This window comes from Synchiropus splendidus, chromosome 2 (assembly GCF_027744825.2).
Source record: "Synchiropus splendidus isolate RoL2022-P1 chromosome 2, RoL_Sspl_1.0, whole genome shotgun sequence".
Taxonomy (NCBI): domain Eukaryota; kingdom Metazoa; phylum Chordata; class Actinopteri; order Syngnathiformes; family Callionymidae; genus Synchiropus; species Synchiropus splendidus.
Genome location: NC_071335.1, coordinates 25,515,980 through 25,527,735, shown reverse-complemented (window position 1 = coordinate 25,527,735; position 11,756 = coordinate 25,515,980). Strand labels below are relative to the sequence as shown.

General features: G+C 42.5%; 1 protein-coding gene across 4 annotated transcripts; it reads right to left on the bottom strand.

The window, feature by feature from the left end:
- Positions 1-1,390: 1,390 nt before the first annotated feature.
- On the bottom strand, positions 1,391-11,733 carry arfip1 (ADP-ribosylation factor interacting protein 1 (arfaptin 1)). Of its 4 annotated transcripts, none has more exons than XM_053857241.1 (10): positions 11,480-11,733; positions 10,031-10,371; positions 6,976-7,080; positions 5,983-6,091; positions 5,490-5,585; positions 4,950-5,062; positions 4,500-4,721; positions 4,277-4,434; positions 4,035-4,209; positions 1,391-3,902 (listed from the first exon to the last, which is right to left on the bottom strand). In XM_053857241.1, exons 2-10 carry the CDS (start codon positions 10,367-10,369, stop codon positions 3,747-3,749), a joined length of 1,473 nt encoding a protein of 490 aa, XP_053713216.1. In that variant the 5' UTR covers positions 10,370-10,371; positions 11,480-11,733; the 3' UTR covers positions 1,391-3,746. The 4 variants fall into 4 exon arrangements, with proteins under 4 accessions (XP_053713216.1, XP_053713217.1, XP_053713218.1 ...); XM_053857242.1 differs by having other exon boundaries at positions 5,499-5,585; XM_053857243.1 differs by lacking the exon at positions 5,490-5,585.
- Positions 11,734-11,756: the final 23 nt, after the last annotated feature.

Here is an 11,756-nt window from a genome sequence, read left to right as displayed (position 1 = left end):
ATGAAAAGTGGTGGGAAAAGACACGACACAAGAAAAGAGTACACAATATACATTTTAAAATAGTGATCAAGTTATGTTAGCAATTAAAATGCAATGAAAACAATAAACAAAAGTTTTGGAAATGATTCATAGCAGTGATGATAAAATATTTCAACATACAGAGTCAGAAATATTCCCATTATTTTAGGGTTCCACTCTGACCACATGGGGGCAAGATGAACACAAACCTGTCTGCTATAGTTATATACCATGGTTATGAGACGTACTGGAATGTTTACAAAAGTAAAATGTATAAATATATGGAATTTACCATTTTTGGGGTTTAATATTTTATACATTTCATTTGCCTAACTTGAGGGAGTAACTTTTTTTTTAAGGTATGCATACTATTTTTATCCTGAAAAGGAGTATAATTCACCTAAATGAGCAATAATTTACAATATTGTTTCATGTAATATCAAAACAACCAACATTTTCTATAAGCACGTGTGATAATCACAGGCTTGAGCACCTGCTATACCTTTAAGAATGGAGGGCGACTCGCCCGCAGATGAGACACAGGGCCAAGACTGTGGTTAAGATCCTCACGGAGGATTAAGGCAGATGCTGTTAAATGTGCACCTGTGGGACAAACTGAAGATGAATCTAAAAGCACCTGGGCTTCAGCAAACACGTGTCCCTGTCGTCAACTACTGCTTTTTAAATCCATATGTCGAAGCGACACATCACAACAGGCTGCAGAGTAAACCCCTGAGGCTGTAATGGGAGCTTTAAAGTGGAAGAACAAGGAGGACAACGGGTACATGGGACACATCTAACAAAACATTTGACAGACTTGTCAGCCATTTTTGTTGTGTATTATGTTATGTAACCTGTCAACCTATAGAGCTCCTCATTAGGTGGAGAACTTCCTGCGCTCCAGGGTGTTGACTGATCCTGTGAAAACTGGAGGCCGAGAAGAAAATCATTCTGACAATATAAGTTGGATTAAAATCCAAATATTGTTCAAAGAATGTAACTGTATAAACAGTCATACAAAAAAAGAAAACTAACAGAGGATTATAAAAATATAACTACGATGTCAGAGGGAAAGACGGACCTTTAGTTCTGGTCCTCACACGTTACTTTGTTACCATTCGGCATACAAGGCGTTCAGCAGTGCGGCGTGAGGAAACCTTTAAAACCCATGACTGGTCTCTAGAGTCGCAAGGAAGAAGAAGATTTGGGATTCAATTGTATGTTATGTTTCTAAAGTCAAAATGTTCCCACCTGTTTTAACTGGAGTTAGTCTTGACTTTCAATGCATGAAGAAATCTTCATGTCGCAGCATCAGAAATACAACTCTATAGGGAATACAGGGGGAAAAAAACAGACAAAAACATCACATTGTCAGAGAGCAGGAATATTTATTTCCCCCCAAAATGATACACAACATTCAGGTTCATTCCTTGAAGAACAGATGCTGCAGAACAAGTTAAGAGTTCCTGCAGGTGGATCAGATAAAGCTTTACAACAGCATTGTGTGTGTCTCTGTGTGTATATATATATATATATATATATATATATATATATGAAAGTAGGAAAATAGTAGGAGGAAATTAGGAAAGTAGGAGGTCGGGTGGGTGAGTTACACTTGTACTTCTATAGGGAGTAGTGAAAATAAATATATACTGTCTGAGATATATGTAGCACAAATGTCAACTAGCTTATTATAACATAACATTTATTAGGCCAATATTATTTTCAGTATTTGGGGGGAATTGATATTGTCAACTTTAAATGGAATATGGGCATTATACATTATAAATGGCATCAAATTATTTTTGTTAAAATAACTAATCTCTCCAAAATGTCCAAAAAAAGTAAAAATAAATACAATATTTTCAGAAAAGGGAATGCATGAGAAACTGATGAAAACATGAGACAGATAAAAGTATTCAGAAAATAAAGCCAAATGTGGAAAGATTTGGAAGATTATGGAAGTATTTAGTAAACAAATGCTATGCTTCACCACATTTAAACACGAAGCCACCCATCTTTTTTATTTTTCCATTTCCTCAATGATCCCATTGGGCTGCTATTCTACAGTTCAGAATGGTCCGTTACAAATATAAATCCTTCTATTCCAGAAAAGAACCATCAGATTGTTGTACAACAAACACACTCCGCCTTAAGAAAAATACAAGCCAACAAACAGAAGACATAAAAGTTCCTCTTGGAAAAATATACTTTGAGATATGGAATCTCAGCAACTCTTGGAGTGGAGACTGGTTTATATATCTATATATTTCAAGTTCCTCACATTTTGGTTCGGATCAGTTCCGCCATGATAAATACTCCAATTACACTCAGATGTGCATAAACATGTGCAATACAGATACATATGTTCTGGAGTGTTTGGTGATGTGGAGTCGAAATATGGAACATATGTTTGAAAAGAGACGACAAATTCAAGGCACATCATCACTCAAGGCTGGTGCTTGGTCAACCACATGCCGCCACACGAATGGGAGGAGCTTGGATGTGGAGACACGGGGAAGTACAGTTGCATATGAAAGTATCACAACAGATGGAAGTTACAGCTGAGAGTCAGATGTGTGATGATACGGACAAAAGGAAGTGTAGTGTGAGTTCAAGGTGAAGGAGATTGTCTTCACGGCTGCTGGAGGTCGGTGTCACCGGGCGAGACGTCCAAACATGACTAAATAGCATGTGAGGATTTGAACCACAACTTGACCACTGAATCCCCAATGCTCCATTAGATTGAAGCCATCGGACAAACGTTGGGAAACAATGGTAGTTGAGAATGAGCGACTGGTTTGTGGCTCCAAACAGTTACCTCCAGGACACACACTCTCAAAACTGACTTACAATTTCAAACCACTACATCTTTTGCTCACGTCGTCCACGGCGACCATTTGGAGTGGACAACAATATCTGAAAGGCGTTTTCTAAGACATCCGGCTCGCCAGTACACAAGAATAAAGGTGGTCATACCTACGTAGTGCAAATGTAGCTAGCAACATTTGTCCATGTTTCTGCGACATCACAAAGCAAAGACATTTCTGCACCCAAAATAAAGAGGGGTGTCACTGCTGGCTGTAAAGTGTTGCCATCCTCTTCATCTTTAAACATGATTCTTCTTGTTTTATTTTGAATGTGACCATCAGTAACTTCTGTCTTGATATGCATATGCTTATCAGCAGAAGTCGTCATGCAGTTGTCATGAGCATTTGACAAACCAGCCATCTAGGTTAGGAGGATGTTTTGTTTTCTGGGATATAGATATGTGAAGAAATCATCTGACACGAGGGCAGTTATTGAAGAAGAATGCATGACAGGCGTTTGTTAGTCGGCTGCTGTCGTTCAGGCATCACAAGCAGAATTGTGGCCAATAAAGTGGAATGCAAATCGTTGCCATTACAAGATTAAAGATCAAGAAAGGTGACAGGAGTTGCTTTGTAAACACGTGGTGAGGAAGTGGCAGTGGTCTGCCGTGCTGGGACACAACATTCATTCGCTGGAGTAGAAAAGGCATTTCCAAATTTGTGTTTTTGCAGCAAACTGTTTCCTCAAACAGCATAAAAAATGTGTTTCTGAAAAGATCAAGGAGACTGTTTCCTTCCTTTACGAATGTAACCGTCACTAGCCAGAAGGTCAGAGCAGAGTTCAGAGGGGTTGCCGGGGGGTTTCTGGATGCCACAACGAAGCATGAGACGGAGGCTGGTGGGTTGAGGCCTGGAGTGTTAGCGCTCCTCCAGCCAGGACGGAGTGTCTCCTCCTGGCATTTTCAACTTGATGTGGAACTGCTTGAGCGTTTGTTCCAGCTGCTGCTGGTTTCCAGCGTAGTACGCTGCGATGGCATTGTGGAAGAGGGTCAGCTGGTTGTGTAAGACCTTCACCTGCGATAGGACAGAGAAACTCACGGTAAGACTTCAGAGAAGAAACCAGCCAAGATCTCCCCACACATTTGCAAATAGAAATGGAGGTATCCACTAGAAATAAAAAAGTAGCCCTTCAAACACCTCACCAACCTTGTTCTCCTCCAGGAACTTGAGCTTGACCGAGACATTGTTCCTCATCCTCTCGTACTTCTCGCGGTGAATCTGGAACTGCTGCTGGGAATACTCGATCTTCGGCATGGTGCTGCCGTCCCGCGGGCCCAAGTTCAGCTCCTCCAGATCGGTTCTGTACGCGTCGTACTCCACCCTGCGGAGGAAAGTGGCCAGTAAATCAGAATGTTCTGACGGCGTCGGGACTGAAAGGCTGACCAAACCTTGCGCTTTCGTACTGCTTGATGTTCATCATGGTGTCCTCGATTGTCTTGTCCACCAGCGTGTCCACGCTGGAGATGAAAAAGTTGATGGCGCCCAGCAGTGCCTCTCCGTTTTTAGACAAAAGCTTTTGCGTGGAAGCGTTGTAGCCAAACTCCTCCTGCACCAAACTTCCATTTAGATTGACTCCATAAATGACCAGCAAATCAGATTCCATGTGCTCACGTGGAGTTCAGGGGTCTTCAGACTGAGGTCTGCGAAGGCTTCGCCGAGCTGCTGCTGCGTCTGCATGATTTGCGACAGCTGATTGGCCAGCGTCTGAGCCAGCTTGATGACATGTTGGTACTTCCTCCTGTTGTCGCGGAGGACTTCGATTTGGGTCTCCAGCTCCAGATCCACGGTCCTCGAGCCCCGACCCAGCTTCTCCGACAGGATCTGCCTGGTGCACTGCAGAGGGGAGACGCTGAGATTTAAGCCATTTCAAACAACCCGTCGTGACAGCGGAGAGTTACTGGTTCAGGATCGGGGTTTAGGACAGACGCTGTAAACTCAACGTTCAAGCTAACATCGGTGTCAGTTTGAGGTACAGTGGCAACCTCATGAACAGCGAGGGGATAAAGAGCGGCACTAACACACTGACAGCTGAAGGAACTGGAGATAAATCAGGACAATTACTTTGTACGTGTTGATGCTCCACTTTCTCACAAGCTCCAGTTTCTCCATGGCGGGACTCTTCAGGTCATCGGCAAGAACCATGGCTCCACTGTCCGGCGCTGGCTTCGCTGCTCCTGCGTAAAACGAAGTTTCACTGACTCACACTGATGTCACAAGAACAACTTGAGTTAGGTTCATGGATTATTCCAGTGAAAGCTAGATCAGCAGGAGAACAGGAAGTGATTTTTTTTTTGGTTTTAGTAGGGGAGAAGACACATTTTAAAATGGGTAAGAAAGTGATGTCTTTCAAACCACTGTAATAATATAAATACAGATTATTTCCACCTAAAAAATAAATATTTTAGGCTCATGTTCCCAACAATCAAGCAGCCAGTCAGCTCCGCAGAGAATCAGGCCCAAAAAGTACGACGACAACAACAGGAGAGACAGAGGTGCGCTGGTGCGAGTTAGCAGAGCAGAGAGAAAGGTTAATTTCCTCAGTGATGTGACGGATGAGGTCGTGCTAATTCCGGCTTCTGCTGGCAGCGCTGCCGGTGGTACCTGTCTCACCCTCGCTGTGAGAGCGCGCCAAGCGGCTGGCAACAGCCGAGCTGGGAGCTACGGGCGCCACAGGAGACGTGGGCAGGCTTGTTGAACCTGAGAGATATTCACAGTCATCACTCGGTCGTATATTTTGCCGGCTGCGCCGCCTCCCTAAATTACGGCGGGATTTCTCATTGATGTCAATTTCCTTTAAATCACACCGTCTCTTTCCATGAGCAAAGACGAGTGTGTGGCCAAACAAAAGTTTACCTCCGCCAGGGTAAATAGCATCTCCATGGCGACAATGACTCAAGCCTCCAAGGGGAGATTTTTTATTAGCATTCGAAAGGGGACATGATGATGAAACAGACATGAAGGAGCTCAGGAGCGGCACATTAAACTGACCCGGACTTCCGGCTTTTTACATTCAAATGACTTCAATCTAAATATCTGAGTGGAATTAGAGACACAACAAATGATGAGCTATTCAAAGGCCATGATGAGCGCTTACCTTTGAACGGTCCTGACTCAATGATGCCCTCTGTTGTTGAAGCAAAGTTACTGGAAGTTACACAAGCGTCAGAGAAGTTCAGGGCTGCTGGCGCACCGGAGTACGATTCCTGGGAGGGGAAAATCCAATGTGGAGGAGAGCAAGTCACTCAACTGTCGCCAGCCATATTTATAAGGTCCCCCCAGCTCCAGACACTTTATACTGACAGAACATTAACATGATGGGAAATTATGGGACTAAATTCAGAGAAAAAATACTAAGGATGTTGTAATCATGATGACACATTGCTATTAAATAAAGGGCATATTTTATCCTCTAATTATTTCATATAGCATCTATCTTAGTGTTAAATTCTCAACTACACAACAAATTTCTGGTGAAAATGATCATGTACAGGTATAAGAAAACAAAGTTACAATCGCATATGTAAAAATGACAATAAAAATATATTTATTGGGATCTAAAAGCACAATAAAATGTCGCAAAATATCTATTTTCTATATAAAAAGAAACATCTGAGCACAGGACTACAGTCTAAGGGAAAACATATTATTTAAAAAGTAGAGTTACATATGTAATGACACATACTCTACATACACCCAACAAATACTGAAAAGAGTATTATTAATTATTAAGAGTCGTAATTTAAAAACTACAAATTAACATAACACATGTATTCAAACTCAATGACAGTAGTTTAATCATTATATATCTAGACTTGAGACGGGCTTTTCTATATGCTCGGTTCAAAGTTCATTTGGATATGGTGGGAGGAGTCTCCGGGGAAGAACCAGCATGCACTTGAGCTCAAATCTCTCTTACGTCAAACTGTTCTACTGCAGTTCCTGGTCTCCAAACAGTAACAAGAACGGAATTTAATAACATTTAAAAAGATAAGGAAGAATATTAGTGGCGAGAAATCCTACATCTCAGTAATAGCATTCCATTTGAATGTAAAATATTCTTTTTACTCTGTAAATAAAAAAGGCTCACCCTGTTGAAAACAGACTCTGGGTTCTGCTCCAGGTCTCCATTGCTTGTGACTGGGATCTCGGCGGCCGAACTTCTGTGGAACTCTTCAGCCATTGTAATTTCTTCCTGGGAGTTAACAAAAAGCATAACTTTAGCTGCTGACTGCCTCTTAGTGGACCTCGCCTCCAGATCCACACTGGTAATTCACTGAAGAGAGCAGCGGAAAATAATGTTTGATTTCAGGAATCATTTCATTTGTTTGCAGTTGATTTCAGAGGGAGAGCGCAGACGTAAAATACAAAGCACAAAAAAACAAGATAAATGGAAGCTGATATTTAGGGTCTGAAAAAAAACATGGTTGAAAAATACTGTAAGTATCATTGCTTTAAAAGTTTGGCTCACAGGTTTGAAACATTTCACAAGCCATAATTGAAGGATGAAGGCTGGAAAAGGAAAAGCCAGTGGAGGAAAATGACCTCAGCTTTCTGTGTCACCCAGAATACACTCATGTTTCGTTTCGAAGAAAAAGTCCAAGAGAATATAATAGCCATTATGAAAGCTTTGTGGATGACAGGGAGGAGTTAAAACTCTCACTTGTCTTTATTGTCAAGTGAAACAATGACAAGAGATCTGCGGCAGATCGACCAGCATTCAATTTACGACAGCAGTCTTTGAACCGATCAAAGTTGCATTTTACACGCCATGCTTTGTGACACGATGAGACAGAAAGAGTTCGATTTGGGTCACTCCTGGGCGGCTACAGAATAAATGAAGTTGTCTAACAACATTCTCCTGAAACACTTGATCAAGTGCCGTCAAGTGTTATTTCAGTCTCTAGAAGAGACACGCACGGACCGGGCTGTCGTCTAAATAATGCAAATGCTTTCCAGACCAGAGTAACTAGATCTAGTCAGAGTGGTTTCACTGTGGCAGCCAAAAGTAGGTTAACGTTTCCAAAACTAGACGTTTAACCGTTGTAACAATGATTCGACTTTTCATCCAACATCTCAAGCAGAGATCCAATCCTAATCTAAATCCCTGATGATAACACCAAAGGCAGACATTACTGCAGACTCTTCCTCATGTTTCACTGCGATATCAGCCCTTCATCATCGACCAATAAAATACTCCCATTATATACTTTATATACCATCTAAATATACTATCCATGCTATCTAATCGCAGACTATTTTCTCATTGGCAAAGGAGTGTTCTCAAAGAGTTAAAAACACTGGCACCTAATGTAAAAAAGATGTAAAGTTGTTCTGGAGCTTTTCCTGTTGCAGATCAGCCCACAACAGACTCGCTGAACTTCAGTCAAGCTCCATGACAGCAGTGTGTGACTCTAAATGCCATGTCATGTGACAAACACGTCAATACTTTAAAGGGCATATGACACCTGCATGAGGGCCGAACAGGTGAACCAGATTGAGCTTTGATCCGGTGTGTCTACACATCTGCATTTACCACAGGACAAACACGCTAATGTGAGAACCACTTCTGAAGCAAGTCACCAGGGGACGGGGCTCTGCCCCAACGGAGCTGATTAAGCGAACAGCAGAAGTCATCGCTCATTATGCTCAGCACACAGGAGAAGGGGAAGTAATTCGATTACGTGAGCGGACAAGAGGTGACATGACACCGTTCGCCTGACGATCAAGGAATCCAGAAAAACATGCAGCAAATACAAACACATAAAAACACAGCGTTCTTGACAACTGTCACTCAAAGAAGTGGGGAAATTCAGTTGTGACAACACTAGAAGTCATTTGATCCTAAACACAATCTGAGTGACTGAACAGACACAATACATTCATGAACACCACGTCCTGCTGGAAGGAAGCGAATAATAGCTACAGCGCAGCACTTGTAAAGCAATAAAAAGTTCACGCTCAAGTTATCATTAAGAGAAGTTAAACTTTACAGGTGCATATGAAGTGGTGCCACCCATCATCCTGCATTTTAATGTTAAATGAAGCATCCCTTATTAAACGAACACGAGTCACGAGCGAGTGTTGCCAGGAGTGTCCCTTATTTTTCTGCATTCTGTTATAATCGAGCGTCCGTTTTTTTGTTAAATTCATAAATATATAATGGACGAAGCTAAATGAACTCTGATTTGGTGGTGTTCTGTGAGGGCATTCAAATGTCCCAACATGGTTAAGTTCGGTGCTGACAGTTCAAACAGCAAAAACAACACACCACCGAATCACTGCAATACATCTCATTTCGTGCGACTGTGGTGAAAAAAAATACTCTATAATTTATTTCCTGCTGCAGAGGCACAGTGGCTCTCTACCTTAAACTAATAACATGGTGTATTTCTAGGAAAACATGTCAATAGTTTTCTGGATTAAAAAAACTTAAAATGAAATCATTTTGGTTGCAATATTTTTTGCAATCATATTAGCCTCCATAAAACAAAATAAAAGTTTGTTGGGGGAAAATGACCATTGAATGAATATCAGGTCAAAGGACAGGGGCGTAAATCTGCTGGCTTGATAGTAAAGGTTGAAGATGATCAGAGGTTGCAGCAAAAGGCTGGCAGAACATTCATGTAGCGACTGTGACGTCACAGAATGAGGTTCAAGGAAGCGTGTCTCAGCATAAGACCACACATCACGATATGATTGAGCATGAAGCCACAAAAAAAAAAAAAGACCTCGAGCAAAGCAGACTCCAGACAACACAGGGAAAGAACCCAACAGGCTACAGCTTTGATTGGTTCTGCATCAGCTGCAGAGAGGAGCCCACCACCACCAAGACAACAAATCAAGCTCGGAGTGCGCCACAGAAACACACTCGGTCTGAATCCACACTGCCAGGTTTTGATTTCAAAATGTGTTTTGTTTGATTTTTGACTTCGTCTCGTGTCCATCCTGCTCCGTGCTGACCACAAGTGGCTTCACATGCGCTGCCAGCATGGCATCTGTGAGCTGTGTCCATGTCACACAAAAACTCTGGCAAGTAGCAGCATGGACACAGAGGGCCACTTATTCCCAAGGATTCATAAAGAAAACTATGGCAGTGTGGATGAAGAGGAGGCAGCAATTCCCAAAATGATACTAAATATCACCTTTGACGGAGAATCGGCCCTTTCATCTCTCGGTGCTTCAGCGTCAACATGGCGATTCTCCTCACGTCCTACATTCTCAACACCGTTTGTCACATGTGCGGCGTCACATTCCAACACCGCTCTCTCGCTCTGAATGCCCTTCTCTTCCTCCTGAACAACCTCTTCTTCTTCCTCACTGTTTATATCAACGTCATACAGCCCATCATCTTCTAGACTGCCGCGATCCTGCTCCACATCCTCACTCAAACTCTCCTCTGTTTCTTCCGCCTCCTTATAATCCACCTCAGAGTCCTCTGGTGAGGTCTTCTGCGACTCGGCCTCAAGACTAACATCAGACATACCTGGAAACAGATAGAAAGCAGATTACCAAAAGTTGTTTTGATGCCGATGCCATCTTTCACAAAGACTCAATTTGGATCAGCTGGATTTTTAAGTTAAATAAAGAGTCAATTATTAATTATTTAATTACTAAAACACTTCAACACACCTACAACTAACAACAAACTTATCTAGTCGACTAGTCACCGACGAGCTAAACAATAATTGAATTTACAGGTGCACATGTCGACAAACAGATTATTGTGATTAAAGTGTTGTAAACAGTCGGAAACATGTATGTAAACTGAAATAAACACAAGTCATATATTAGATTACAACCACGTTGACAGTGAATTAGCCATGACTACCTAAAGACGAGTCGACTAGCTGTCATACCCGATTCAAACTAAATATTTTAATTGCTCAAAATGTGGTTAGAACAGTGTGTTGTGCAGATGGCCCTGGAGCCTCGGCAGGTGGCGACAAATCGATTAGTCGTTGCAGCCCTGCTGAACCTGAGAGGCAACTTTTTCCCATCAGGACCAACAACACTTCACAAGTGCAGTTCAGCTGATAAGATTTACTGCATCAAGTTGTTTAGCCTGCAAGGTAGGTTTGCATAACGATAAACCCATTTCTGACAGTCCAGTTTCCTGCTCCGTGATCCACAAACAAACCACCATCCTCATCGATATCCTTATCTGCGTGCTATAAAAACACCTAGATGGGAAGAAACCAGTCGTTTTGGACATTCGTGTCTGCGACGTTAAATCCCATCTCACTTTACCCAGATGTCATGGGCAAACAGTCACGTGACTAAACATAGCAACACAATAAGAGTGAAAATGAATTCAAACGCTAACGTCATTGTGTTTTACCACAGTATAGAAAAGCATGTAGCGTTGTAACGCTTCATATTTTAGCGGGTTAAAACAGTTCCGAGGACAAACTTCCCAGCCAGCTCCACTACACGTCTACGTCAAATGTGTTGACGTGTTGCTAACAAAGCCCCAACAAACAGCGCAGTTCCTGCCTGAGCGAGTGTCTGCGCGCCGATTTATTGTTCGTAAAAGTAACTTTATCAGTTAAAGCACTTAACCGCGGGAGAAATCCCGACGCTTTGAACGTTACCTGGCGGTGGCCGAGGCTAACTCTTTAGCTGTTAGCTGTTGCAAAAGTGAGCTGTAATCCAGGAGGCAGGCTCGCGCGCCCTCTCGACGTGGCTCGACGAGGGAGAGAAGGAGAAGTGCAGAAAAGGGAAACTGGACGTTCTCTAACGGCGACCCATCAACTCAACAAGTCCAGCAGACATGCGGTGCGGACCCCGGAAAGAGTGAGAGTGCGGCCCGGAGCTGTCATTTGGAGGATACTGTCGCTCAGTTCGTGAGACGCGGCCTCCCCCTGCTGG